We start from the raw sequence: 26,688 nt of genomic DNA, 5'->3' as shown, positions 1-26,688 counted from the left end.
TGGGCCTGATCCCGCGTCTCCCCTCAGCAGACAATACAAGCGCCTCGGAGCGAGTCCCCGAACCTGCCCTAGCCAAAATGGCGGCCGAGAAAGAGCGGAAGTGACGTAAATGCCTCATTAGCATAAGAGGACTCATTGTCCAGCTAAGTAGGGGGGGCATGGGGGGACTTTACCCATTCCCCCCTTTGCCCCCCCAAGGACAACTCTCTCACTCTCACCTGTGCTTGCACCTAACTTTTTTGGAGTGTGGGTGGCCCCAGCACCCCCACCTCAAAGAAATTATATAATCCCCTCTGAGGGGGGGAGCTCTCGCGAGAACCAAGAGGATTTGCCATTGACCCACTAGGAGGCGCCGCGAATAATGGCCGCAGTGCGCTTTCCAGGGCCCGTGTGCACGGCGGGCGCCTTCCTCCGGCCGCAGCGCCCGCGGCGGAGGCACAAGCAGCGGGCCGCAGCACGCCCTGCACTCAGTCAGGTGGCCGCGCTGGGGATCCCTGCGCGGGCCCAGCTGGGCCTGGACTACATCTGGCGGGAGGGGGCGCGCGGGCCGCCCGGCGGCCCCACGTGCTGGGAGGCCTGCGCTCTCCGGGCCGGCGGCGGCGGGCAGGGCAGGGGCACCTGGCCGGGCGTGCGCGATGCTTCCTGCCTTAAATGAGGTGTGAGGGCCTCGTGCTTCACACTCGAGTGCAGAGGACACAGGCCCACGCGGGACGGCGCTGCCGCCCTGGGGCTGGACGTCCTTCCCTGGTGGCGATGGGCGGACTGGTCTCTCCGGCCTTAAGAAAACCAACGGGGTCCCTGCGTTTCGAGGCCACCGGACCGGTGACGCCCAAACGTGAGAAACGGTGTTGGCGATGGGCCGCCCCAAGATGCTCAATAACCACGCCAACGGTAGTTTCAGGGTCCCCACAGTCTGGGGAGCACACGGGCAGTTTGCTTCTCAATTTAGGCCAACCCCAACCAACACATCATCTCACCAGTTTGGAACCCACCTTTTAGAGCAGGTGCAGCTGAGAATCTGTCCCTGGTAAACACGCCTAAGAGTAATGGCTACACCCATCAGGAAGGTGTAACCAGGCCTGTGTCCTTAAGGTCGGCTAAGTACGCTGGTCTTTGGCCGTTTCTCTAGATTTCAAGTTAAAATAGTTTCAAACCATACTTAACATCCCCCAAAGATCCTGACTTAATTGAGAGTAGTACAAATTGCGGCTACATATAGCTCAATGTCTAAGACTTCAGTTAGCAGGGTTAAACAAGCCATTTCATCCAACCCAGGATTCCATTAATTTCTGAGAGCCCAATCAGTATTTCAAAGGAAAACAACAGCTAGAAAAGTTATTTAAAAAAAAAAGGGGGGGTTGTCCCCAAAGCATTTGATTTAGAGGAACAGAGATGAAAAACCTAATTACATGTTGCAGAAGACAAGCAAAAACTTCCATGAAGGGCAAAATAATTTTATCGCCAAGTTTAGTTTTTCTTAGCTGTACTTAGATTTCATACAGTGTCAATACAAATACAAAAGGAAAAGGTCTGGATTTCATCCTTGGCCTAATTTACAAAGTAAAATGAGATGCTAGGTTCACATGTAAATGTTTGAGAATACTTCAGTGCTTAAGTCATCAGAATTACTAAAAAAATGGATCTAAATAGTCCAGATTTTCTAAATATTTTCTAAGTGATGAAAGTCTTCATTGCTCAAATACTTTCTTTACTATAAATTCCAATAGTGACAATGTTGTAATGGTTGTGGGGTGCAAGAACCAAAAAAGATTAAAAAGGCAAAATGATAGCGATCGACTCTAGTGAGTTCTCTGAAGTAGTTACTCCATCTCTGCTCAGCATAGTTGACAATAAAACTTGGGGGTTAGATGAAAACAGAAGAGATTCTAAATATTCAGCAACAAAAAAGAGTATTATATTTCTATTTCGTTAGCTTAAAACTAAGTTTACTTCAAACGGTGATGAACTTTCTAGCTGTTATTAATGACAAGAGAGGTCACTTCCCCAAGGAAGGTGGGTCTGTAGCACGCAGGCTGCCTACACAGCTCTGTGTAAAAGGGAAACAAGCAATAGCAGAGGCCCCACTGGAATGTGTCCTATAGTTTCAACTACGGGAACAGGCAGTGTTCAAAATGACACCAAAGGTTTTATGTTCTGGTATTAATTTCTGGTAATATCTGTTAGAAATGCAATGGAAAAATCAGATTTCAAATTTCTTTAGCAGCCAAATTAAGCCAGGAAAATGTAATTAGGAATACTATTCAATAAACATATTCGTTAAGAAACTTAGAGAGGTCTCTTATTTGGAAAGTCGACTTGTTTCTGAGCTTATTCACTCAAAGTCTGCCTTCCTGCAAATATTAAAGATACCTACCATGTGCTCCATAAGCTATGCTACAGTTAGAAATTTATCGTTTTTGTAACACCCAGTTTAGAGAAGATAGGTACACAGAACATTCATGCTGGCTTTAGCGTATAACTTAATCTGCAATTTAACTGGCAGAACACTTATAGCTTAGTAAGATGTTTAAAAATTACTATAGCAGCTAAGTCCTAAAAGTCATTAAAATATCGATACCTTAATATGTCATCGGTATTTTTTCTTACTGATAGAAGCTATTGCTCAGGATAGGGAAAAAAAAGCTAAGCCATCAACTGATGTCAAGTTTCCAATTCACAGTATGCATTTTAAATAGATTTGCTTTGACAGATGTAATGCTTCATCAATTCAACAGCTACAAAGAGCCAAATTCTAAAATTGTGATCTGAAAATAGTTTTACCTAGTTTAAGAAATTTGATACATTGTTTAAAAAGGGGCAGAGGTGTCTATTTGTTCATTCATACAGAAACAGCCATATATATTTCATGAATAAAATTAACATTTTTCTTACTTCTGACACTATCACAAAGAGCTATGAATCCAGTTTTTGTATATTTTAAAATCTTCCCCATGTAAGAAATTCTGCACTCACATACTCTAAGGAAAACAATATTTTCTGGGAAAAAATAAACCCAAATACATTTATTTATAAGTCTTAATACAGCAAAATGCAAATGAAAACTGAGAACACTGCTTGTTTTTCTAATTTAATTTGACATATAAAACGTAGTTTCCTCAGAAAAAAGGTTTGTATGAAATTTACCTTACCTTATGATTTATGCTCTAACAGTACATTTTATAAAACTCAGCAACCAGGCTTCCTTTATGTTTAAATGAATCAACATGATAAGTATAATGAATAACTCTTTTATGTAGTAGCAAAGAGAGTCAATAATCCTTTCAAGAAAGATACTATTTCATTTCCTCCCAACTTGGATTCACCGTAAACACGATCCACGAATGATATTGGAACCTAGTTAAAAAAAAAAAAAAAAATGTTAAGTCATCTTCAAAACTATTAGAAAGGAAGTATAGCAGGCATACAACAATACAATACAAATAAAATGTAACTTATGATAATGTCCTTCAAGTAAGTTCACAAGTGGAGGATGCTTAATAGCAATTGTGTGTACCTCCAAATCTTTAAACATTTCATTATCTAAAAATTGCTCACATGAACCATTTCTACAACTTTTTGGAAAGCACTGATCCTGAATATTAAGCTGCTTTATCAAAGTTTCAGCCTGTACTTCAAGAAAAAAAATTATACTCCAAAAGTAAAATTTTTCAGTAGTTCATTACATTTATCTATCACTAATTTAGTGTTAAGTTAAAAATCTTCCAACTTCCACAGGAGAAATGGCCTTCTAGTTAGCTATTTTCTTGTTATGAATAAAAACCTAAGTGTTAAATGAGGAGAGCCTTCCCTAAGAGCTCACTAGCTAGCTGGAAATATTCCTGTCCTCATCATTTACTCCTAGGAAACGGCAAAAGGATTCATCATTAGGGTGGCTCTTGGCGACAGCAAGAGGAAAAGGAGCAAACACACTCATCCCACAATGCTGAGTGGTTGGAAGAAAAGGCACGAGGAACAAGTTACCAGTAACTTTTCATTCTTTAAAAGAGAATGCTGCCTTCTACTAAGGTTTTAAATCTTAGTAGGTCAAATGTAATTTGGAAGTGAAATGAATTTTCATCCGTTAGTGCACAGACATTCCAAACAACTGGAAGCCTTCCACATTTATTTAGTAGTTGTGAAAGTTAAACTTTTATTATAAAAAGTCTAAACCCATTGTTTCTTTGTGAGGAACACAGCGGACTATTTACCATCGGTTGCCTACCTCGCCAATAGTGTAATTCAACTGTCTTGCCCGCACGATCATCTCCATCTGGAAGACATAGCCTTTAGAAACACATTTTTCTACTAATTTCTGTAGAACTTCTTTTCGGTATAACCTGTGAGAAATTAAAATATACATGAACACCTAGGTAAATACACTTGCCTACGTGTAACCTGATCTTTGGAAAGTTTACTGGTATTTATAAAATCTAAGACTTTCGCTAGCCATTTGTATGCAGAAAAGTAGTCACAGCTGATGATTATGATAGACTTTCCTGAACCAGAATGGTCATGAAATATTCAGTAAGTAATTTAAGATAATTTTGAAAATGAGTTCTCAGTTTCTTTTAGGGAATTATTTTTCTACCATACTATCAGAAATTACAAAAATAAGGTAAAGTGAATCACTTGAAGCAGAACCACCCACTATTTTTAGTTTTCAAATTCTCTTAAAATTTATTTTTCAAGGTGAACAAAGAGAAACTGTTCCAAATATTACAACAATAGAGTTGACAGATGATGATGAATCCACAATATAAAGCAGATGATAAGAATGAACCCAGTAACTAACAGATGTTTCCTCAGACGTGTCTATGACCAGTTTCTATTTCCCAAGATCCACTAAATAAATTCCCTGGGATAAACTGAAGTCCCTTGAGGGGACTTACGGGAGAGTTTCTGAAGAAAGTGGCTGGGTTCACCCACAGGACTTCCCAGCTCCTCTGTCTTAACTTTATACATCGGATGGGATATGCGTTTGGCCTGCAGCCTATCTAAAGTTGGGCTGCACTTCGGCCCATTATACATATCTAACTGTGACCTTACTCGGTAATAGCTGTATCTTAACCAGGACTGCCTCAATCGTGTGATGCCTAAGTTCCTGTCTTAACCTGGTTTAACCTAGTGTGTCAATTCTAACAAAAAACCAAAGAATCAACATTTAATGGAAGGGAGCAAATATCAAGTAATATAAATTATCAACTAATGCATGAGGTTTGGGCCCTAAAGTAAAGAGATCTAGCTTCAGAGACAGAAGAAGTGGCAGTCTTTAGCCATGTGATGGTCATACAAGACAGTCCATCTACGACTGCAGGTCTAAAATTAAACACACAACACACCCCCCCAGAAACAAACACTACCCGCCCCCCAACCTGGCAGGAGGCTGTATTTAAACGAGACTTCTTTTTTAACTGAAAGCATATGGAGAACAAGGTAACTGAAAACACTCTACCTGAATATTGAAGACTTTAAACTTTTCTGTGGACTGTGCTATAAATACTCATGTAGGTTGCAGAGAATTGCTGGAAGAGGTGCTATTGGAGTGCATCACCAGTGATATCAATGTTCACTGAAGCAGCAGTGAGTAGCCACCCTGGCCCCCTGGCGCCCCACTGGAGCACAAGCACGCCCCTAAGCCCTGCCCTGGATGCTCTTTCGAAAGTACACACTTTTCTGTAAGAAGATGCTCAGGCCTCATTAGTAACTTTGAAGAACTTCAGTCGGCCTTTGTGTGTTCCAGAACAAAAATGGGTTAGAAATGAAAAGCGTTTCCTAAATAAACCATTGTATTGCAAGAAATTTTATATAGAAAATATAAAATTAAAAGCTTTTACTGTACCTGAAACTTCCTGTTAAATCAGATGCTCCTGGTCTGAGCAAAATCTGAGTTATAAAATTGGCCCCACGGCTGTTAAATAAAACAATCAGGTTTTCTTTATAAAATACATTTTCTAAATAAGAGAAACACATCAAGATTAGAGTGCTAAAACCGATAAACAAATTTCATAAATACAACCCTATTTCACAAAAATGTCCATTTTATAGGGGTGCCTGGGTGGCTTAGTCAGTTAAGCATCGGACTTCAGCTCAGGTCATGATCTCATGGTTCGTGAGTTCGAGCCCCACATGGGGCTCTCCACGCTCTCTCTCTCCCCCCACCCGTCTTCTTTCAAAAATAAACATTAAAAAAAAAAGTTAATTTTATAAAAAGTTTAGTCAGTTAAAGATTTGACATTCACATTTTTCAGAAAATGGGGACTTTTATCCTTGAATGTGACATTTAGAGGGGAATCTAGAAAACAATCATTCTTTTAAATTTTAGGTAAGGAGGCGCCTGGGTGGCTAAGTCAGTTAAGCAGCCAACTTCAGCTCCAGTCATGATCTTACAACAGTTTGTGGGTTTGAGCCTCGCACTGGGCTCTGTGCTGAAAGCTTGGGGCCTGGAGCCTGCTTCAGATTCTGTGTCTCCCTCTCTCTCTGTACCCGCCCGCACCCCCCAACTCACACTCTATCTCTCTCAAAAAATAAACACTAAAAAAAAAATAGTAAATAAATTTTAGGTGAGAAAGGTAGTATTTTAAATTCAACTTGCATATTTACCAACAGTCATTATTTAGAATTATGAACATCTCTCAGACAGCAAAAGGGATTAGGGATTTGGAGTATCCTTTTCAGATTCTAAGCAGCAACAAGGGATCGTGGGTTTCAATCAGGTAACAGGTCAGTGTGCATAAATGTGGCACCTTTTGGGTTTTTTTTAAAGAAGGTATACAAGTAGGAAAGGGTTTTGGTTTTTGGCAATCTGTCAAAATAGAACAAAGGTTCATTCCGAGACTGTGTCAGTCAACTTGGGCCACTATAACTAAATACCGCAGACTGGCTGGCGTAAACAGGTTTATTCTCACAGTTCTGAAAGCTGGGAAGTCCAAGATCAAGGTGCCGCAGACTTGGTTCCTGGAGAAAATCCTCTTCCTGGCTTACAGAGGGCTGCCTTCATGTTGTGTGCTGAGGGGAGGACGGCAAGAGAAGCCAGGCTCTCTGGTCTCCTCTTGAGAGGACCCTGATCCCACCATGAGTGCCCCATGGTCACTATAGTTAATTACCTCCCAAAGGCCCCACCTCCAAATACCAACACTTTGGGGGTAAGGTACTTTAACACATGAATTTTAGCAGAGACACAACAGTGACAGGGTGTGTGCTTCAAACACAACTAAGTATCAATTTCAAGCTATTACTAATAGCTGCTATTAACATTTCAAAAAGATCTAAAGTGCTCTTGGAAAGTGACTTTTCTATTGCAGCTATTTTACTGAACGCCAATTCAAAAAAAAAGTTTTCTGGGGTAAACTGGAAAGAAGAGTTTCTCTCCAAAGTCAAGGTAATTACCAAGGCCCTGCCTAGGAAAGATTATTTTTATACAAATAACATGGTTAGGGATATGGATGGGATAATGGCTAATTTCAAAACCATTTTCCCTTTCAAGTTGCTTCTAATAGGTAACAAAAAAATTCTAGGCCATAGTTTACTCCCCCAAGATGGATTTAATCAAAGGAAAGCATGAATATATGTATGTATGTGTATGTACATGTGTATCGTACCTCTATTCAAGCCAATGTGTTTTTTAATGTTTATTTTTTTATTTATTTTTTTAAATTTATTCCTAGGAGAGAGAGACAGCGTGAGCAGGGGTGGGTCAGAGAGAGAGGGAGTCACAGACTAAAACAGGCTCCAGGCTCTGAGATGGCAGTCAGCACAGAGGCCGACGCGGGGCTCGAACCCACGAACCTCAAGACGACCTAAGCGAAAGTTGGACGCTTAAACGACTAAGCCACTCAGGCGCCCCTTTAATGTTTATTTTTGAGAGCGCGCACATGCAAGAGCGAGTGCGCAAGTGGAGGAAGGCAGAGAGAGAGGGAGACAGAGAATCCCAAGCAGGTTCTGTGTTGTCAGCGCAGAGCCTGACCCAGGACCTGAACTCCCAAACTGTGAAGTCAAGATCTGAGCCAAAATCAAGAGTCGCCGCTTGACTGACCGAGCCACCAGGGTGTCCCTCGAGATAATAGATTTTTTAATGAGGATTTTAAAATATGCAGCAAGAATGAGACAGACTTGGATTCAAATTCTAATTCTGGATCATACAGATGAGACCTCAGGCAAGTGATTACATAATCTTTTTCTGGAGTTTAAACACTCAGCCAGTGCAGATATTCACAAGTAATGACACTACAACTCCATGTAACTTAATGATCCAACTAAAAGCTGTGCACCGTTTCTGATCGGGACTCCCTGATTTTAAACAAGAGCTGTGATGACCAAATTCAGACAGGCCTGAGAGATCGCTCATCTGTTGTTCTTAATGTTGGCTGCACAACAGACTCATCTGGAAAGCCTGTGAAAACTACTGATGGTTTTGTCCCACCTGTGGAGATCCATTCAAATGGTCTGCAGTGTGTGTGCACGCACACACACACACAGAGAAAGGGAGAACAAACAGGGGAGAGCAGTGCAGGATTTTCTCTCTGCTTTATCCAACCCCTTCTTTCACCGAAGGCTGAGGTCTTACGGGTCTTAAATAACTTGCCCAAGGTTGCACAATTAAGAGGAGGAATGAAGATTAACCTAACAGAATCTTCAATAGGAATGGAAAGGGTGACGAAGAATACTAGTGTTAGTAAGAATTTCTATAGTTATGTTGTCACGTACGACACAGTAAGCTATACAGATCCTTTACAGATGAAACAGATCTCATCTTCCCAACCACCACAAAAAGGTGTAGACTAAATATGGTCACAAATTCCTTGTGGGTGAAGACCAGCAAGAAGTGGATTCTCCTTCCTCACCCCTTGATTATGGGCTTGCTTTGACCAAAAGAGCATGCTGTTCGCTCCAGAGCCTAGGACTCAGGAGGCCTTGCTGCTGCAGCCTTGGGACTCGTGGATGCTGCCCTCAGGATGCCATGTGAAGATACTGGTCAAGCTTTCCAGAAGGTGCCAAGTGAGATGCCCCAGCCAACAACCAGCCCCAACTACTGTATACGTGAATGCAGCCACCTTGGATCTTTCAGCCTAGTTGACCCTCCAGCCGAAGCAGCTGCAAGAATGAGCCCAGGTGAAGCCAGCAGAGGAACCATCAGCCAAGTCACAGAATCAGGAGAAATAAGTTGTTTGAAGTCACTAAGCTTTGACACAGTTTGTTATATAGTACCAGAAAACTGAAACAGTGTTCTGTTTCCATTTTATGATGAGGGAAGTAAGGCTAGAAAAAGTACAGTATCTAGGTGACAAAGGGATTAAATGACACATCAGGATTTTAACCCAGGTCTGACTCCAAAGCCTTACTACTTTTGCTGCTTAGTAATAGCTGAATCATGAAGTGTCTGTATTTATTTAAAATGATTACATATATATGTAATGGACAGCAAAAAAATTCCAGGACATAGTTTACACGACCCCCTGCCAATATATATATATACACACATACATAAAAATATATACATACATATACGTATATATGTATATACAGAAATTTCCCTCTCTGTCTGAAAGAGGCAGAGAGAGAGGGAGTGTGTGTGTGTGTGTGTGTTAGGTAACTATCTAGTCCCAGAAATACCAAGGCAGCATGGTGATTTAATCCAAATACCTGTTACAAACACATGTCCAGTTACACTAAAAATGAGACAAACCACTGCACGTGTCCATACCTGATTATTTTTCTTTTCAAATCCCAGCCATATACACCTCCATTTCCTTTGTAGCGAGTTCCGGAGACAATGTCAAAATTACCCTCCTTCTGCTTCCTACAGAAAAGAAAGTTAGCTGTCAGTTACAAAAAGCTATTGAGCTTTCAGTAACTATTTTCATGAGTTACACGAAAAGAACTTAGGAAAAATAATGAAATCTTTCAATGTAATATTTTCAATTCTGATTTTTTCCCCTCTGTTAACTTCTAAAACTAAAACAACAATTGTACTTGCTGATTGGACCAGGTGAAACCATACTAAAATGTAATCTTCCTTCATTCTGTTCTTGGTCCCATGAAGTAAACAGTGCTAAAACAGTCTGGTAACCCTCCAGACCTTTCTCTTTGCAGAAAGATAAGACACACGAACTCCAGGCTTTCTGGTTGCTTTAACAAAATTGGAACCCAAAAAAGTACATTTTGCAACTTTTTGTTAATTGTGTCAATTAACAATATATACAATGGAACCACGGACATCCCTGCAGGTCACCGGAGAATTTCCCCATTCTTTCCAATAGCTGCAAAAATGTCCCACAGAACACTGAACCCACATACTTACACGGTTGTTTTCATGATGGGCTTCCCCACCCCCAACAACACAACCACAATGAAGTGTAGCAACATTCTTATAAATGGGAACATAACAGATATGCTAAAACAAAGCTTATGAGTATTTTTAACAGATATCACCAGGAATTACTCTCCAAAAAGGTTGTAGCAACTCACATTTCCTCCAGCGATATTTGTGTCCACCTCCCACCATCTTACTGGTGCTAGATGTGCTGCTCTTTAAGCTTGTAATTATGACGAACTAATGGGTCATAAAATACTTCCACAGTTATTTCACTTGCATTTCCCTGACAACATCCCAGGGTATCTTCTCTTGGGTCTATTAGCCTTTGGGCTTTCTTCTACAGATGGCCTATTTCTGTCTTTCACAAACTTTCTAGTCCCCTGGTTTCATTTCCTTCTCAGGTCAAAGGGGCTTTGGGGTATTAGATACAACCACAGAGAAGGTATCTCTGAACTGACTTTATGCAGAGATCAAAGGATGAGAAGTAGTTCACTATTAAGGAGAAGGGAGAGAGCATTTTAGGCAAAGGAGACGGGACAGGGGCCACATCACACAGCAATCTAAAGGGCAAAGAAAAGATCAGTTTCCTCTCATGTGTTAATGGGAACTTCCTGAAGCGATCTCAACGGGAGAAACATTACCTAATTTTGCTTTAGTACATTTGGCTTACACTGAGAACAGCTTCCACGTTCTTATTCTGAGGGGTATCATGTTGTCTTGGATTTTCTAAAAAATGCAACTATACTGCCTGCAAATAAGCACAACTTTGTATCCTTTATTAATACTTATACTACATACTTGTTAATATATCACTTGAAATGTCCACGTTAATGACAGCTGGTATGCCTATCTTGATGCATTTATTAAGGATTCAACATTTCACCATTTAGTAAGATGTAAGTGTTAGGACTGGGTTTTCTTTACCAAGTTCAAGGGGTTTCCTTTTATTTCTACTTTTAAGTTTTCATTAGAAAATGAATGGCTGGGGCAGTTTAACAAGTACCTTTCAGCTTCTATAGACTTAATCATGCTTTGTTAATGTGAGAAATTATGTTGATAATTCCTAAGGATGAACTATTCTGGCATTCTTGGAATAATCCCTGTTTGCTCATGGTGTTTTACCCTTAGGATGCAGAGCTTAATTCCATTTAACAAACAAAGTCACTTTCCATCTTTTCCCATATTCTGGAAGGATTTAGATAACGAAGGAATTATCTGCTGATCAGTTCCTAAAGTATATCACTTAGTCACTTATCTATAGTCATGCGCCTCAGATCTATATGTTGTTATCAATTCTGACAGCAAACTTAAAATAGCATGTGTAGTTTTAATTAGTAAAGAATGAAAAAAGTAAAAACAATTCCAAAATCAGCATAAGATAAATCATTTGAATTATAATTTTTTCAAAGATTAGAAATACCTACCTAATGAATTCAGGAATAAATTTTGGCTGAAATTTAGAAAAAATAAACATTAAGTCAGTAAAATAGGCTTAAACTATCATGAATAGCTAATAAAAAAAAAGATACCACTTACATGGTGTGAGAGATCAGCATCCATAATTATTATGTAGTTTCCTGTGGCATGTTTCATTCCATGAATATATGCAGTTCCTAAATATGAAAATACACCCATTAATCACCAGAAATGCTTAAGCAAACTTGTGAACAGGCAAGAAATTAAATCAAGCATCTGAAAAGCACACATCAGTCCTCCAAAGGTAAAACTAAGCTATCGTTAAATCCTATTTATTCAAAATAAAAAACATCTCTCGATTCCATTCTTTCCTCTCCAACTTCACCTTGGTCCCAGGCAGCATCTTCCAATGCCTGGGTCCCTACGTGAGTACTGCCTGCTTCCACTCTTGCCCACCTCTCCTGGCGTCCTCACTCCTGGCCCATCTCCACAAAACCTACCAAGTGTTTTCTACACTGTAAGCCTGATACACTAGAGCCCTGGTCTGGTATGTGGGGACAAAGGCACAGCCTGCAATTATGCCTGAAAGTTCCCTTACAGACCTGGCAAGTAAGGGTAAACTGGGATCTGAGGATTCCTGCATTCTCTAGGTTCAAACCACCACAATACTTTATTAGCAAGGCCAAATGCTTCTAAATATTTGTTTGAGAAAGCGCTCGCATGAGTCAGGGAGGGACAGAGAGGGAGTGAGACAAAGGATTTGAAGCAGGCTCTGCACCGATAGCAGAGCCCAATGCAGGGCTGCAACTCATGAACCCTGAGATCACGACCTGAGCTGAAGCCAGATGTTTAACCAACTAAGCCACCCAGATGCCCCAAGGCTGAACTCAGTTCTAACTTCTTTTGCTAGAAAGTGATGCTCACACAGCTTTTTGGATGTCTACTGACTGGTGAGTAATTCCTGGTTGCTTTCATGGCACTTTCCAGATTATTCCAGTTTCTCAAAGAACTTCTGGGTTCAGATATTCAGATACTTGATGATGCCAGAGAACTGACGGTCTTCAAGACAGCAAATACTTAATTTTTAAGAACTGCTTCCAAGATCCTTGGGGGGCTCAGTTGGTTAGGCATCCGACTTCAGGTCACAGTTCGTGAGTTTGAGTCCTGAGGGATCTGTGCTGATAGCTCAGAGCCTGGAGCCTGCTTTGGATTCAGTGTCTCCCTCTCTTTCTGCCCCTCCCCTGCTTGTGTTCTCTCTCTCGTTCTCTAATATAAATAAACATTAAAAAACAACAAAAAAAGAACTGTGTTTCCTCCATGCTCCCTTGATTTTTTAATAAAATTATTATTTCTCAATATAAGCAACTAAGCAACTGTAACCAAAAGAAAAGAAATAAAGGCATTCAGATATTCATCTCGGAAGGACGAAGTTCATCTGAGATTTTCTATGACCTCCTGTAATTAAAAGCTGGAAAACTTTAAAAAAAAAAAAAAAAAAGAGTAACTGTTTACAACTTACAAATAAATATCCAAAGACTGAGAGCTAAGGGGGTGTGCTGGTCCAACACATCTGCTCTGGGATCCCTTCTCTGTCCTACACTGCATGGAACTACAGCTCCCAAGTGCTCTCGTCAACTGGCAGCCAAACAGCTTTGGGAGACACCAGGGGCGAGTTGCCAAGAGAGAGAAAAGGAACCGTCTGTGTCCCCACTCTTGCTCCACATCGCAGCACTGACTGGGTATCCCCCACTCCATTATTCTAACCCCTTCTGAGTAACCTGGGGTTCCTGGGCTCCAAAAGCACCATGTCCTATTGTCGCTTCATTCGAGGGGTGGTAGCAACCACTAGCTATTACTAGTCTGGTAGCTTCCCTGCTCCATTTGGCTTCTCAGCATTCCTTCACCTGTGTAACCGGAGTCTTTGTATTAAATTCCCTATATTGAAAGACTGACGGTGGTTTCTGTTTTCCCAAGTGGGCCTGGACGGCTACAGGCAATGCAGGTTAAACCATTTAAATGTCATTAAGATCATGAAAAGCCATCACAGGAGGACACGGTGTTTTGGCCCTGTTCCAAACTGGGAAAATACACACTGGATCACCTTACATGGCAAGGAGCAGGTATGAGGGGTGAGAGGTTATACTTACCCAGTCCTAACTTTTTCTCCCGTGGTCTTAGAAGCTGCAAGAATTAGAAACGGCATTTTAACACAAATAATAAAAAACCCTGACTATTAAAAATTTTTTATAGGTACTTGGGGCGCCTGGGTGGCTTAGTCGGTTAAGCGTCCGACTTTCGCTTAGGTCATGATCTCGCCGTTCGTGGGTTCGAGCCCCGCGTCGGGCTCTGTGCTGACTGCCAGCTCGGAGCCTGGGGCCTGTTTCAGTCTGTGACTCCCTCTCTCTCTGACCCTCCCCTGCTCACGCTGTCTCTCTCTCTCTCTCTCTCCTAGAAATAAATAAAAATATTTTTAAAAAAAATTATTTTTTATAGGTACTTAACCCTTTTTAACAGAAACATAGTTCCCTATATTAGACCTTAAAAGCAGAGCATACTTAACAGTTTTTGCCAAAGTGAAAAAGTGTTTAGCATTTAGTAACAAATCAAATAGCTTAACAGCTTGGAAAATTTCACCCGAACGCTACAGGCCAAGTGTAACACATTTTTTTTCCACCAGAAAACAGTACGTAAACAATGTTATGTCTATTACTTGTTTGATCATTTTGAACATCTACTGATTCCTTCGCCTAGGAAAACTGAGGATTTAACTCACTTACTCCATTTCTTCCTGGAATACTTGAATAACCACATTTGTTTTCCCAATTCCTTTTGTGATTTTTAGGATTTAGTTTTTAGTTCTTGATTTTTTCATTTTTATTTTTTTCAATTACAAATACAGGCTTAAGATAACAAATTAGACAATATACGGTCATTCATTATTTAACAGTACTCAGGTCGGTCCCAGGTATCTGCCGTTACAAACATTAAAGATATTTGCACATACATCCTTTTTTACAGGTCCTGTCTTTTATTAATATAAAGCTTGTTTGTTTATTTAAGAGAGCACACCAGAGCAAGAATGCATGGGGAAGGGGCAGAGAGAATCCCAAGCAGGCTCCATGCCATCAGCACTGAGCCTGACATGGGACTTGATCTCAGGAACCATGAGATCATGACCTGAGAGGAGATCAAGAGTCAGATGCTTAACTGACTGAGCCACCCAGCTGCCCCAAGGTGCGGTTACTTCTGTACTTAACATTCTAGAAGTTGAATCACTGGCTGAAAGTGTATTCATACTTCTTTCTTTGAACTCCTTTTAGGATCTTAAATGCTGACGTGGGAACTCCATCAACTTACCTGACTTTATCCTTGGATGACCTCATTACATTCTCTACTGGTGCGGTTACATGACTTTAAGATTATATTCCTTTATACTATATATACACACGTATATATTTAATGTTTATTTTTAAGAGACAGAGCATATGTGGGGAAGGGGCAGACTGAAAGGGCGAAGGAGGATCCAGAATGGGCTCTGTGCTGACAGGAAGAGAGCCTGCTGTGAGGCTCAAACTCACAAACCGCAAGATCATGACCCGAGCCAAAACCCAGAGTTGGACGCTTAATCAACTGGGCCACCCACATGCCCCTCGGGTTATATTCCTAACAAAATAAATTCTTTCTTTTCTTATTGTTTCTTACAGGGCTCAAACAGACTCACTACCGAGCCTATCTTGTCCGCTTCTGCATATGCCAGTCCATAAGCAGGCTGCCTCAGACTGCAAATCTCTAACTCAAGTATTTTCAGCTCAATTCAACCAGAACAGACTGTAACACACTTTACTACATGCAAAGTGCAGGCAGGTCTGGGGTGGGGGTGTGTGTGGGGGGGGGGGGGGATGGACAAAGATAAAATACACTTCTGCCTGATGAGCTCTTAAAGATCTAGACATTCAATCACATATAGTGATTAAATTTACTGAACAAAATCAAACAAGATATGTCAGGTTTTCTTTGACTTCATAATTGACAGTTACTGACAAAATACTGACCTGGTATCTGCCCTGAAAAAATACAAATTCTTTAAAGTCACCTGGGGGGCTTAGTCAGTTAGACATCTGACTTCAGCTCAGGTCATAATCTCCCCGTTCAGGAGTTTGAGCCCCGTGTCGGGCTCTGTGCTGACAGCTCACAGAGACTGGAGCCTGCTTCCGAATCTGTGTCTCCCTCTCTCTTTGCCCCTCCCCCACTCACTCTCTGTCTCTCAAAAATAAGTGAACATTAAAATACAGTTCACCTTAGATCTTTTATAATCCTATGTTTCTGCTGGAAAAGTAGTGTTTATAAAACATAAACCATGCTGCACATGAAAGAATGCTGTGGTACAGTTAGAAAAATGAGAGAACTTAGTGATAAAAGATCTTCAAGTTATAATTACAAACCAACAGAATGAAGCAGAAGATTACATTCACATTAAAAAAACAAAACCACCACCTTACCCAGTTCTCCAAACGTAGACCCATACACATACATGCACGAAGGTTTGGGGCCACCCACATCCAACTGCTGACAGAGGTCTCTCCCCTGGAGAAGGGCCCAGGAGGCTCATCAATGGCAACTTCAGTTTCATCACTAACTTTTTCATTTGACAACAATAATGTAGTTTTTCATTTCTTATGTAATAAAAGCTCACGTGGTTTCATTTAGTGTGCTTTACTTTCAAATCCTTAATTCCCCCTCCTCCCTTTTCGGCCCGCTCACATCAATGATGGCTTACAGCAGCGAAGGGCACGACAGAGCTCATCTCACAGCCATCAGGACCAGTGTACGTGCAAGAGTGCCAGCCACATACTCTGATGAATGCTTACCACAACTGCTTATAAGAGACTTCCTGTGTTGCTATGATTTGGGAACTCATTTTCTAAAAAATTTTTATCATAGAAAAACCTTGATGACATTTTAGAAAAACTAGGATCATTTTTTTTACCATAATGAAAATAAATCTTTAGCTAAGAAATGCTAATTGTAGGGGCGCCTGGGTGGCTTAGTTGGTTAAGTGTCCAACTTCGGCTTAGGTCACGATCTCACGGTTTTAGTTCCAGCCCCAACAGCACAGAGCCCGGAGCCTGCTTTGGATTCTGTTGTCTCCCTCTCTCTCTGCCCCTTCCACACTTGCACCCTGTCTCACTCTCTCAAAATAAACAAACATGAAAAAAAAAAAAGGCTAAAATTGTACTTTCCTCCTGTTTTGCAATTCCTCACTATCAGTAAGGCTCCCATTTTTTCATTTTATTGTTTTCATTTTTGGCAATTTATAGTTCTTATGAATTATGTTTTTGTACATCCGATTACAACACTGATTTTTATCAGAAATTATATTTTGGTATTTTTAAGTAGTCAAACTTCTCGATCCTATGTATTTGAGGTTTTAAAAGTAATGAACATGCATTACATTATCAGAACAATTTGTAAAAATACTATAGAATATAGGTGATGTAATCTGACCTCAAGTTGGAGACTGAAACAGATAACGTAAATGAAACGTTATGTAAGTACTCAACAGAGAAAGGCTGAAGCCCTCCATAATCTCAGATCTCCCTGACCTATAACCATTATTAACAGTTCAGGATATGTGCCTCCAGCTTTTGTACGGTCCCACCTCTGCTATTTATTAGCTATATGACATTGAAAGTGACTTAACCTCTTATTTCGGTTTCCTCACATACACAGTTTAAAAAAAAAAACTTCCTTCATTTTCTGAAACATTCATTCCAGCTACTTTGAAAAGACCACCAAACAAAGCATCTGGTGCTTAATACTTTGAGATATTTTAAGATAGCATCAAGAATAATCTTTCTCCATCTTCTCTCCCAAGTGAACAAACGTGTCACTTGAAAGCAAGAAGGGCCGCCTCTGGCATGGCCTGATACTATTTGGGAGAGGGGGGAAGGCAATTTTTTTTAGTTTAAATGACTTGAAGGTCATAAAATAACCAAGGAATGGGATTTCCCTGGTACTACAAGAAAATCATAATGATAAATGCAGTTTTTTTCTCATTATTTTGAATTTTATTGGTTAATGGGAAAAATGGAACTCTTTGAGGGCCATATCGTTTTAGAATTTGAGAAGGTCAATTTAGTACATACCCTAAGATTATCATACCATTATACCTCAAGGCTGAAGTTCTATGACAAAAGTATTCAAAATATTGTCAGGTTGATATTCTTGGCTTAAATAGAATTGCCTACCTCAGTATTCTACATATAACAAACGTGATTTAGTGGCCTTGGCCCAGCACTTGTAAAAGAAAACTGGGAACTGTGGCCAAAACAATAAAGCCAGCATCATCAGAAGTCACTAGTAGAAGGCTGGAAATCTGTCAACTTTTAATTTCTCCCTGTACGCCTGTACATCAGAGGGAGGACTGGAGATGTGACAGACCTCTGAGTTGCCCATGCAGGACATGGAAAAAATGACTAGTCTAGAAAAGATTTCCTGTACGTATAAGAGTAACACGTTCTGGGGCGCCTGGGTGGCTTAGTCGGTTAAGCGTCCGACTTTCGCTTAGGTCATGATCTCGCGGTTCGTGGGTTCGAGCCCCGCGTCGGGCTCTGTGCTGGCTGCCAGCTCAGAGCCTGGAGCCTGTTTCAGTCTGTGACTCCCTCTCTCTCTGACCCTCCCCTGCTCACGCTGTCTCTCTCTCTCTCTCCTAGAAATAAATAAAAAACATTAAAAAAAAAAAAAAGTAACACGTTCTCCTAACGCTTCCCATCAACCACCATCTCCTCCAACGTATGCACCCTGTGACACTTGTTTATAATGCTTAATTGCTATTTCTTAAGATGACACCGTCAATAAAGGTTCTCCAAGAGACTTCTTCCTTTATATCTATACCAATGGTTCTCCTTTGGGAGAGCAGATAGTTTTGCCCACAAGAGGTCAGCTGATGATACCCACAGACATTTTTGGTGGCCACACTGGGGAGAGGGGCTGCTAGTGGATGGAGTCCAGGGATGATGCTAAATGTCCTATAACATACAGGACAGCCCCCCACAGCTGAGAATTATTAGGTCCCAATGTCAACTGTGCCAAGACTGAGAAACTTTGGTCTATACAAATTCTAAAACACCCAATGCTTAGAATGTGTTTAAATCTGGATTCAACGGTCTGCTTGGACCCAAAAATTACCCAAAGCAGAGCTCACAAGTATATTCAAACATTTATGAATAAAAACCATTATGGAAATAAACCAGTGATCAAAAATAAAAATTGTAGGGCACCTGGGTGGCTCAGTCAGTTAAGCGTCTGACTTTGGCTCAGATCGTGATCTCCAGGTTCCTGAGTTGGAGCCCTGCCCGTCAGGCTCTGTGCTGACAGCTTGGAGCCTGGAGCCTGCTTCAGATTCCCTCTGTCCCTCCCCTGCTTGCACTCTACTTCTCTCTCTCCAAAATTAACATTACAAATTTTTTAAGTAATAAAAATTATAAAGTTGTTATAAAAATGAATTCTACATCTAAGTTACTCCAGTAGAAAAACAACACCCTTACTTGTGGGGATGAGCACTGGGTGTTATATGGAAACCAACTTGACAATAAGCTATTAAAAAAAAGAAAAGATAAAGAACACCCTTGAAAGTACAGTAGGAAACTATAAAGTTTAAGACTCAGAGTGTCAATCTACTCCCAGAAGACTGTCCTATAGATAAAATGAAAGATGCCAAGTACTCTAAAAAATACAAAGATGCCAATTTCACATGAAAACAATCACGTTCCCCAGCTACAGGCTTTTATAGTTGCAAAAAAAGGGAGCAAGAAAGATCAAGACACACGTTACTAACTGCAATCTAGTCCCATTAATGTTCCTGTCAGTATCATGCTTTAATTTTGCCCTTCGAGAAAATTTATCTGCAGTGTTAGTTGTAAAAACAGAGTTTACCTGAAGGCTATTTTGCTGTAAAATTGCTACTGACCCAATTTATCAGTGACATGTAAAACCCCAAACAAGATGTTCTTTTTCGTTTCAGTTTCTAGAAAAACAGACTGACTTCAAGCACTGCCATGTCTCATCTTTCCCCAACACAAACACAACTGATGTGACAGAAAAATGTTCACAAGACTCACAATCGTGTCAGACCCATAGATCTTCTCCAACTGCTCAGCAACTTCCCTTGTTCCATCCGGGCTTCCATCATCTATGATTATAATTTCATAGTTGATTCCACTAAAGTTAAAAAAAAAAAACAAAAAACAAACTTTTGTTTTGTTTGCAGAGACAATACTCTCAAATTAAAAAGTAACTTTAAAATTACTAATTCCTCACCAATATAAGTGGGAGTTTATGTTACATTAATCACCAAGGAAAACTTCAATTACCAAATGAAATAAATGTCAAACGTTTAGTACTTCACCTCCAAACTCCGCATCCTGTGGGAAAAAATGCTACAATGAAGTCCTGTGATATTAAAAAATTCGCAAATAGAAAACACCCTTTACTTTAAAAACTCTAGCGATTACGTATGCATTCATTATACATTATAGGATATCATAAAATTTTATTTACCTAATTTCAAAATGGGATTGTAGAACCTTAGTATCAAGTCTTAGTTATAAAAAAATATTTCAAAAGTACGTTTAAAAGATATCTCAAGGGGCGCCTGGGTGGCTCAGTTGGTTAAGCGTCCAACTTTGGCTCAGGTCATGATCTCACAGTTTGAGTTCAAGCCCCACGTCTGGCTCTGTGCTGACAGCTCAGTGCCTGGAACCTGTTTCAGATTCTGTGTCTCCTTCTCTGTCTCTCCCCTACTTGTGCTCTCTCAAATAAATAAACGTAAAATTTTTTAAAAAGACATCTCAAGTTGACTGAGTTGCTGAGTCAGCAATATTAATATTTTTTATTGATTTTTGATGTTTTATTTATTTTGAGAGAGACCATGTGCATTGGGATGGGGGCGTGAAGCAGAGAGAGGGAGAGACAGAGAACCCCAAGCAGTCTCCAAGCACTCATAGAGTGGAGCCACAGAGCCCCATGCAGGGCTCTTAACATACAAACCATGAGATCATGACCTGAACAGAAATCAAGAGTTGGCCACAACCAATTGAGCCACCCTAAAGTGACTATTCTTTTACATCTAATACCAAGATTTAAATAGCATAATCAGTAACAAATAGGATTTCATTTCATCCGTTAAAAACCGTCTTTGAAATGGTGACATAATCTTTACACCAGTTTCAAATAGTTGTACCCATTATCTCACATCATTAGAAAGAGTACAGAAAATTACAGAAGATTTCAACGTGCTTCAAAATTAACATCTTTGTTGGCTCTCCACTAACTTCACGTTATAGTTTCTATTCTAAAAACAAGCCAACACAATACTTGGATGTACATGTGGTCACTGCATCATCCTCCACCCCCCTTTTAGATTTTTTTTTTTAAACTTTATTGGGAAACTTAAGGGCAAAGTAAAGGAAGCACACCAAACCCCTACAACACTGCTTCCTCTTGGTCCAGTATTAATAAACACATGTAAGAAAATCAACCAGAAAACATTCATTCTACTGTTAAAAGGCTTTCAAAAGTCAGCCCCAACAACCAAGAAGAAAGCTAAAATCAGCCCGTCTGTTAAGACTTCAGCTCCCCTAGGGGCCTTAGTACTTAACAAGCCAAAACGGGTAAGATGTTGATTCTAGGTGATATGCTGAAAGAGATCTTACTTCATAAAGAGGTCATTCACAAGCAAATTATTCCTTTCTCTCATTTCAAAGTGCCCAGAACACCTGAGGGTAAGGTAGTTTAAAGGAATCTGCTAAGTTGCCTTTAATTAAACATCACTGATTAAAGCAAAATATATTTGAGATCCGAAGACAAAATGAACAAGATGAACTATGTAAGATACATAATATAAGAATTATGTAAGATAATTTCTCTAACTTGGAGAGTGCTTGTAGAAACCAAAGTAAAAGATAGGAACACAAAAAACTTCGAGGAGACATGTACATTAAGACAGTTACAGGGTCACCTGGGTGGCTCCGTGGGTTAAGCGTCTGATTCTTGATTTCGGCTCAGGTAATGATCTCATGGTTGGTGGGTTTGAGCCCCACCTTGGGCCCTGTGCTGACAGTGTGCAGCCTGCTTGGGATTCTCTCTCTCTAAATAAATAGAATAAGTTAAAAATAAAACAGCAATTTTTTCACCAACTGGCATTTTCAACGTAAGTTTAATAAAGCTCAGGTTGGCTGGTTGGTAGCGAAACAGGCAGTCTCCAAATAATGCTAGTCCTAAGGCGGTACCAGTTTTTCTGCAAGCAATTTGTTCGTTTTTATTTGTGTGCGTATGTGTGTGAGAGAGAGAGAGAGAGAGAAAGTAGAGGAGGGGCAGAGAGAAGGGGAGAGTCGGAAGATATGGGGCTGAAAGTCACCAGCCGCGAGATCGTGACCTGGGTTGAAGTCAGATGCCCAACCAACTGAGCCTCCCAGTTCCCCCCAAAACTTTTTTTTTCCCGAGAGAGAGAGGGAGGGAGGGAGAGAGAGGGAAGCACGCGACCTTGCAAGCAGGGGAGGGAATAACTGTCAATTTATCAGTTGACCCAGCAATTCCACCCTGAAAACTTTATCCCCAGTACACTAGTAAAACTATCAGCACGTCTGTGGCAACAATCGTTAATAAAGGAGCATTCAGTGTGCGTCAAGCGCTCTTCTAAGTACTGGACAAAATGGTGTGAACAAAGTACCTGTTTTCATTTGTAAAAGAGAGCTCAAAGAAGAAAAACAAGAAAGCATTAGAAATAACCTGTGTTCACGGAGAAGACTTGGTTAAATTCTTACACAGCCATGAAATGGTACTTAATTTTCGAAATTAATTTTCTAGGTTCGCATGTGTTGATGTAGACAGATGTTCAGATATCTGCACGCGATCCCACTGGTCTAACGCTCAAACAAGGCACTTCATACTGACAGCAGGATTTTCCGAAATTTTAAAAATGCCGTAGAACGCTTTCAAATTCAATCTCTAAAAACCCCAGTTTCTAACAACCACATCGATCACCCACGAGTGACCACCGAAGCGGCCTGGCCCGGCGGCAGCTCCCTAACCCACGGAGATCAAACCTCATGCTTACATAAGCACTCAGCACGGGGGCGGGAGCGAGCGTGCTCGGTTAGACTCCCGGCTCCTGCCGCATCCTGACCGTCCCAAGTAGGAGGGAGGTCAAGCCTTCAGCCTCGCCCCGAGGGAAAAGGTGGACGACGCTCCTAAGAAAAAAACAACCGGGAGGGTGGGGTAGGGGGAGAGATGGCGGGAGCGTACGATAAAAGGAACGTCTCGTAAAACCCAAGGGCAAGAATGAGAACCCGAGACACGAAGAGAACCCCAGAAGTACCCGCCGCCGCTTTCTCGAAGGGTGGCTTTTCCCCCGCGGCGTCCCTCCAGAGCCGGAGGGACGCCGCGCAGGGACGCCTCGCGCAGCCAACTGCCGACACCCAGGCCGGCGAAGCCAGCTCATCTCATTCCTCAGGGAGGGCAGCAGGGCACGCTACCTCTCGGAGAAGCTTTTCACCAGCAGCCACACGATGAGCGGCAGGTTCTCGCGCTCGTTGTAAGTGGGCAAAAGCACCGAATACTTGTCCCCGCGCGAGACGCACCCCTCCGGCTCCCGCCGAGACCTACGAGGGCCGCCGCTCGCTTCCTCGGAGGCCATGGCGGAACTGCGCGAGACGCCGGAAACGGAATGACGTCAACGTGGCGCGGGAAGGGGACGGGTCGGACCGTACCAAAGTCGGGAAGGGGGGGGCAGTCCATGTGGTTAGGTTCTAGTTCGCCTAAGGCTCTCTTCGTGGCTCCTTTGGAGATATCCAGGAACTATAAATCTTTGAAGTTGAATCTTAGCGCTTCTTCAGGCAGTACATGTCTAGTTATCACTTTTTCCCAAGCTCCGTAAAATTGTTTAGTTTGTTCCGGTCGCTAGGAGACGGCAAGCCGGAAGCGGAAATGCCTTTCAAGACAACTTCCGGGAGGGAGCGCCATGGCTTCCCGGGAGGAGGTACTCGCCTTGCGGGCTCAAGTTGCCGAGCGTGAGGAGGAGCTGAGTTTCCTGAAGCAGAAGCTGGCGGCGGCAACTATGGCGGAGCAGGAGCCCCAGCGGCTGGTTTCGGTATCACCCCTGCCGCCGAAGGCGTCGCTGTCTCGAGATGAGATTTTGCGCTATAGCCGGCAGTTGGTGCTCCCCGAGCTGGGCGTGCAGGGACAGCTGCGTCTGGCCGCCGCATCGGTGCTGGTGGTGGGCTGCGGGGGGCTCGGCTGCCCGCTGGCGCAGTACCTGGCAGCGGCCGGCGTCGGCCGCCTTGGCCTTGTGGACTACGACGTAGTAGAAATGAGCAATCTGGCCCGCCAGGTGCTGCATGGCGAGGCACTGACCGGGCAGGCCAAGGTCTTTTCGGCCGCCGCCTCGCTGCGCCGCCTCAATTCGGCGGTGGAGTGCGTGCCTTATGCGGAGGCGCTTACGCCAGCCACGGCGCTCGACTTAGTCCGCCGCTATGACGTGGTGGCCGACTGCTCTGACAACGTGCCCACGCGCTACCTGGTTAATGACGCATGTGTGCTCGCCGGCCGGCCTCTGGTGTCGGCCAGCGCCCTGCGCTTTGAGGGCCAGATCACGGTCTACCACTATGGCGGCGGGCCCTGCTATCGCTGCGTCTTCCCTCAGCCACCTCCAGCGGAGACGGTGACCAACTGCGTGGATGGCGGAGTGCTCGGTGTCGTAACTGGGGTCCTGGGCTGCTTGCAGGCGCTGGAAGTGTTGAAGATCGCCGCGGGGCTGGGCCCGTCTTACAGCGGCAGCCTGTTGATCTTTGACGCGCTCAAAGGACGCTTTCGTTGTATTCAGCTTCGGGGCCGCAGGCCCGACTGTGCAGCTTGTGGGGAGCGCCCCACGGTGACTGCGCTGCAGGACTACGAAGCCTTCTGTGGCTCCTCAGCCACCGACAAGTGCCGCGGTCTGCAGTTGCTGAGCCCAGAGGAGCGAGTTTCGGTCACCGACTATAAGCGACTTCTGGATTCCGGCTCACCCCACCTCTTGCTAGACGTTAGGCCTCAGGTGGAGGTGGACATCTGTCGTTTGTCTCATGCCCTGCACATCCCTTTGAAACATTTGGAACGGAGGGATGCAGAGAGCCTGAAACTCTTAAGGGAAGCAATCCGGGAAGGGAAGCAGGGCCCCCAGGAAGGGGCCGCTTTCCCAGTTTATGCGATTTGCAAACTGGGCAATGACTCCCAGAGAGCCGTGAAGATCCTGCAGTCCTTGATGGCAGTCCAGGAGTTAGAGCTCGTAACAGTTCAAGATGTTGTGGGGGGCCTTATGGCCTGGGCCGCCAAAATCGATGGAACATTTCCGCAGTATTGAGGTGGATGGGACAGTCTGACCTGAGGAAGATGTGGCTTGCCGTGTTATCCAGAAGATACATTTATATGCATTTTTTTTTTCAGGAATGTATGGAAGACCCTGGCATTGTCCAATGACTGAACACATGGACTCTTTTATATAAGGAGCTTTTTTGTTGTATTGGATGCTGTAGTTATTAATGCGTTATATTAGCGTTTCTGAGAACTGTCTTGGGTTTTTAGCCTTTGGAAGAGATCTTGAACACGTGAGTCATAATGTTAAGTGACAGGATTGTGTGTTTTGATAGATAATTTGTGCTTTTTTTCCCCACCTCCCTCAATCAGAAAGCCTTTTAAATCGTCCATTTTCATGCTTGGAAAGGTGTTGTAAACTTTGTCTTACAAAATTGACCACAGATGATATGCTTATAATGTTTACTAAGACATTGTTGGAGTCTTTTTTCTACTTCGAAGGATAGATTATATGCTATTGAAGTAAATGTTTAAAATGCAAACGTTTAATTGTAAACGTTTCGGTAAATATTTTGAATTAGTTCTGAAAATATTTGGAATTAGTATCAAAGTGAGGTATTTATAGTTTAACAAGACAAAAACTTTGTAGTCCGTCAGTTTCTCTTATAAATTGATGATTTAAAAGTTTCTTACAGTGGTGTACACGCTATATTTTTGGCTTGCCTTGGAATCTTCAAGCCTGAGCCCCAAACTTCTGCCCTCCTCTGCCCTTTTGTTTTTATCCGACGTATTATTTTTATTCCTTGTTTTACTGGCCAAGGACCCCGTATTCAATACTGAATTAAAGTGGAGTAGTGAGGGGCGCCTGGGTGGCTTAGTCGGTTAAGCGTCCGACTTTCGCTTGGGTCATGATCTCGCGGTTTGTGGGTTCGAGCCCCGCGTCGGGCTCTGTGCTGACTGCCAGTTCAGAGCCTGGAGCCTGTTTCAGTCTGTGACTTCCTCTCTCTCTGACCCTCCCCTGCTCGCGCGCTCTCTCCTAGAAATAAATTAAAAACCTTAAAAAAAAATAAAGTGGAGTAGTGAGCATTCTTCCCTCCTTCACTATCTCAGGTGAAAAACCCGACTATTTGACCCGTATTACTCGTTACTGCTTTACTGTAGATTCCCTTTATCTGATTAAAGAATTTCCCCTCCATTTATAGTTTGCTGAGTTTTTGTTGAGTTTTTGTTGAATTCATCGAGTGCTTTTTCTGCATCATTATATGCGGCTTTTTTTCTCGCTTCGGTTAATGCAGTGAACTACATGGATTCTCTTTATGGTGGTAAAACACACACACACACACACAATTTACCCTTGCAGTAACTTCCAGGCGTACGATCCGGTATTGTCAGCCACACGCATACACTGCAGCAGACCCTGAAACCCCCATCCTGCGTGGCTGAAACTGCACACCCGCCAAACACCTCCCCCCGTCTCCCCTTCCATTTACTTTTCCTACTTGGGTTTACTCGAGTTTATTCCAGTATTTTGTGGCGGTACAAAATTTAGGTGCTTTTATGTTTGCTTATTAAACATTTTCACGAAATGGAAGGGAGTCTGCCTAACTTCTAAA

General features: G+C 42.3%; 2 protein-coding genes across 3 annotated transcripts; one reads left to right on the top strand and one right to left on the bottom strand.

The window, feature by feature from the left end:
• Positions 1 to 1,438: 1,438 nt before the first annotated feature.
• DPM1 (dolichyl-phosphate mannosyltransferase subunit 1, catalytic) lies at positions 1,439 to 23,848 on the bottom strand. Of its 2 annotated transcripts, XM_077778356.1 has the most exons (9): positions 23,263 to 23,818; positions 19,849 to 19,948; positions 13,876 to 13,909; positions 11,849 to 11,925; positions 11,737 to 11,762; positions 9,701 to 9,796; positions 5,840 to 5,908; positions 4,223 to 4,337; positions 1,439 to 3,354 (listed from the first exon to the last, which is right to left on the bottom strand). In XM_077778356.1, the coding sequence occupies exons 1-9, from the start codon at positions 23,421 to 23,423 to the stop codon at positions 3,250 to 3,252; spliced, it is 783 nt and encodes a 260-aa protein (XP_077634482.1). In that variant the 5' UTR covers positions 23,424 to 23,818; the 3' UTR covers positions 1,439 to 3,249. The 2 variants fall into 2 exon arrangements, with proteins under 2 accessions (XP_077634482.1, XP_077634483.1); XM_077778357.1 differs by lacking the exons at positions 1,439 to 3,354; positions 4,223 to 4,337; positions 5,840 to 5,908 and adding an exon at positions 6,544 to 7,005 and having other exon boundaries at positions 23,263 to 23,848.
• Positions 23,741 to 26,270, top strand: MOCS3 (molybdenum cofactor synthesis 3). Its single transcript, XM_077778355.1, has one exon. The coding sequence runs from the start codon at positions 23,748 to 23,750 to the stop codon at positions 25,122 to 25,124; it is 1,377 nt and encodes a 458-aa protein (XP_077634481.1). The 5' UTR covers positions 23,741 to 23,747; the 3' UTR covers positions 25,125 to 26,270.
• The last annotated feature ends 418 nt before the right edge of the window (positions 26,271 to 26,688 follow it).

The sequence above is a fragment of the Crocuta crocuta genome, unplaced genomic scaffold, assembly GCF_008692635.1.
Source record: "Crocuta crocuta isolate KB4526 unplaced genomic scaffold, BGI_CrCroc_1.0 scaffold27, whole genome shotgun sequence".
Taxonomy (NCBI): Eukaryota; Metazoa; Chordata; class Mammalia; order Carnivora; family Hyaenidae; genus Crocuta; species Crocuta crocuta.
This window is presented reverse-complemented; position numbering and strand designations above follow the sequence as displayed.

Excerpts from the sequence above, each read along its gene's own strand:
- MOCS3 (XM_077778355.1), top strand. The coding sequence starts at position 23,748 with ATGGCTTCCCGGGAGGAGGTACTCGCCTTGCGGGCTCAAGTTGCCGAG.
- DPM1 (XM_077778356.1), bottom strand. The coding sequence starts at position 23,423 with ATGGCCTCCGAGGAAGCGAGCGGCGGCCCTCGTAGGTCTCGGCGGGAG. Across the intron at positions 11,926-13,875 it reads GGAGAAAAAGTTAGGACTGG|GAACTGCATATATTCATGGA; the intron begins GTAAGTATAACC and ends TTTCATATTTAG. Across the intron at positions 3,355-4,222 it reads TGAATTACACTATTGGCGAG|GTTCCAATATCATTCGTGGA; the intron begins GTAGGCAACCGA and ends TTTTTTAACTAG.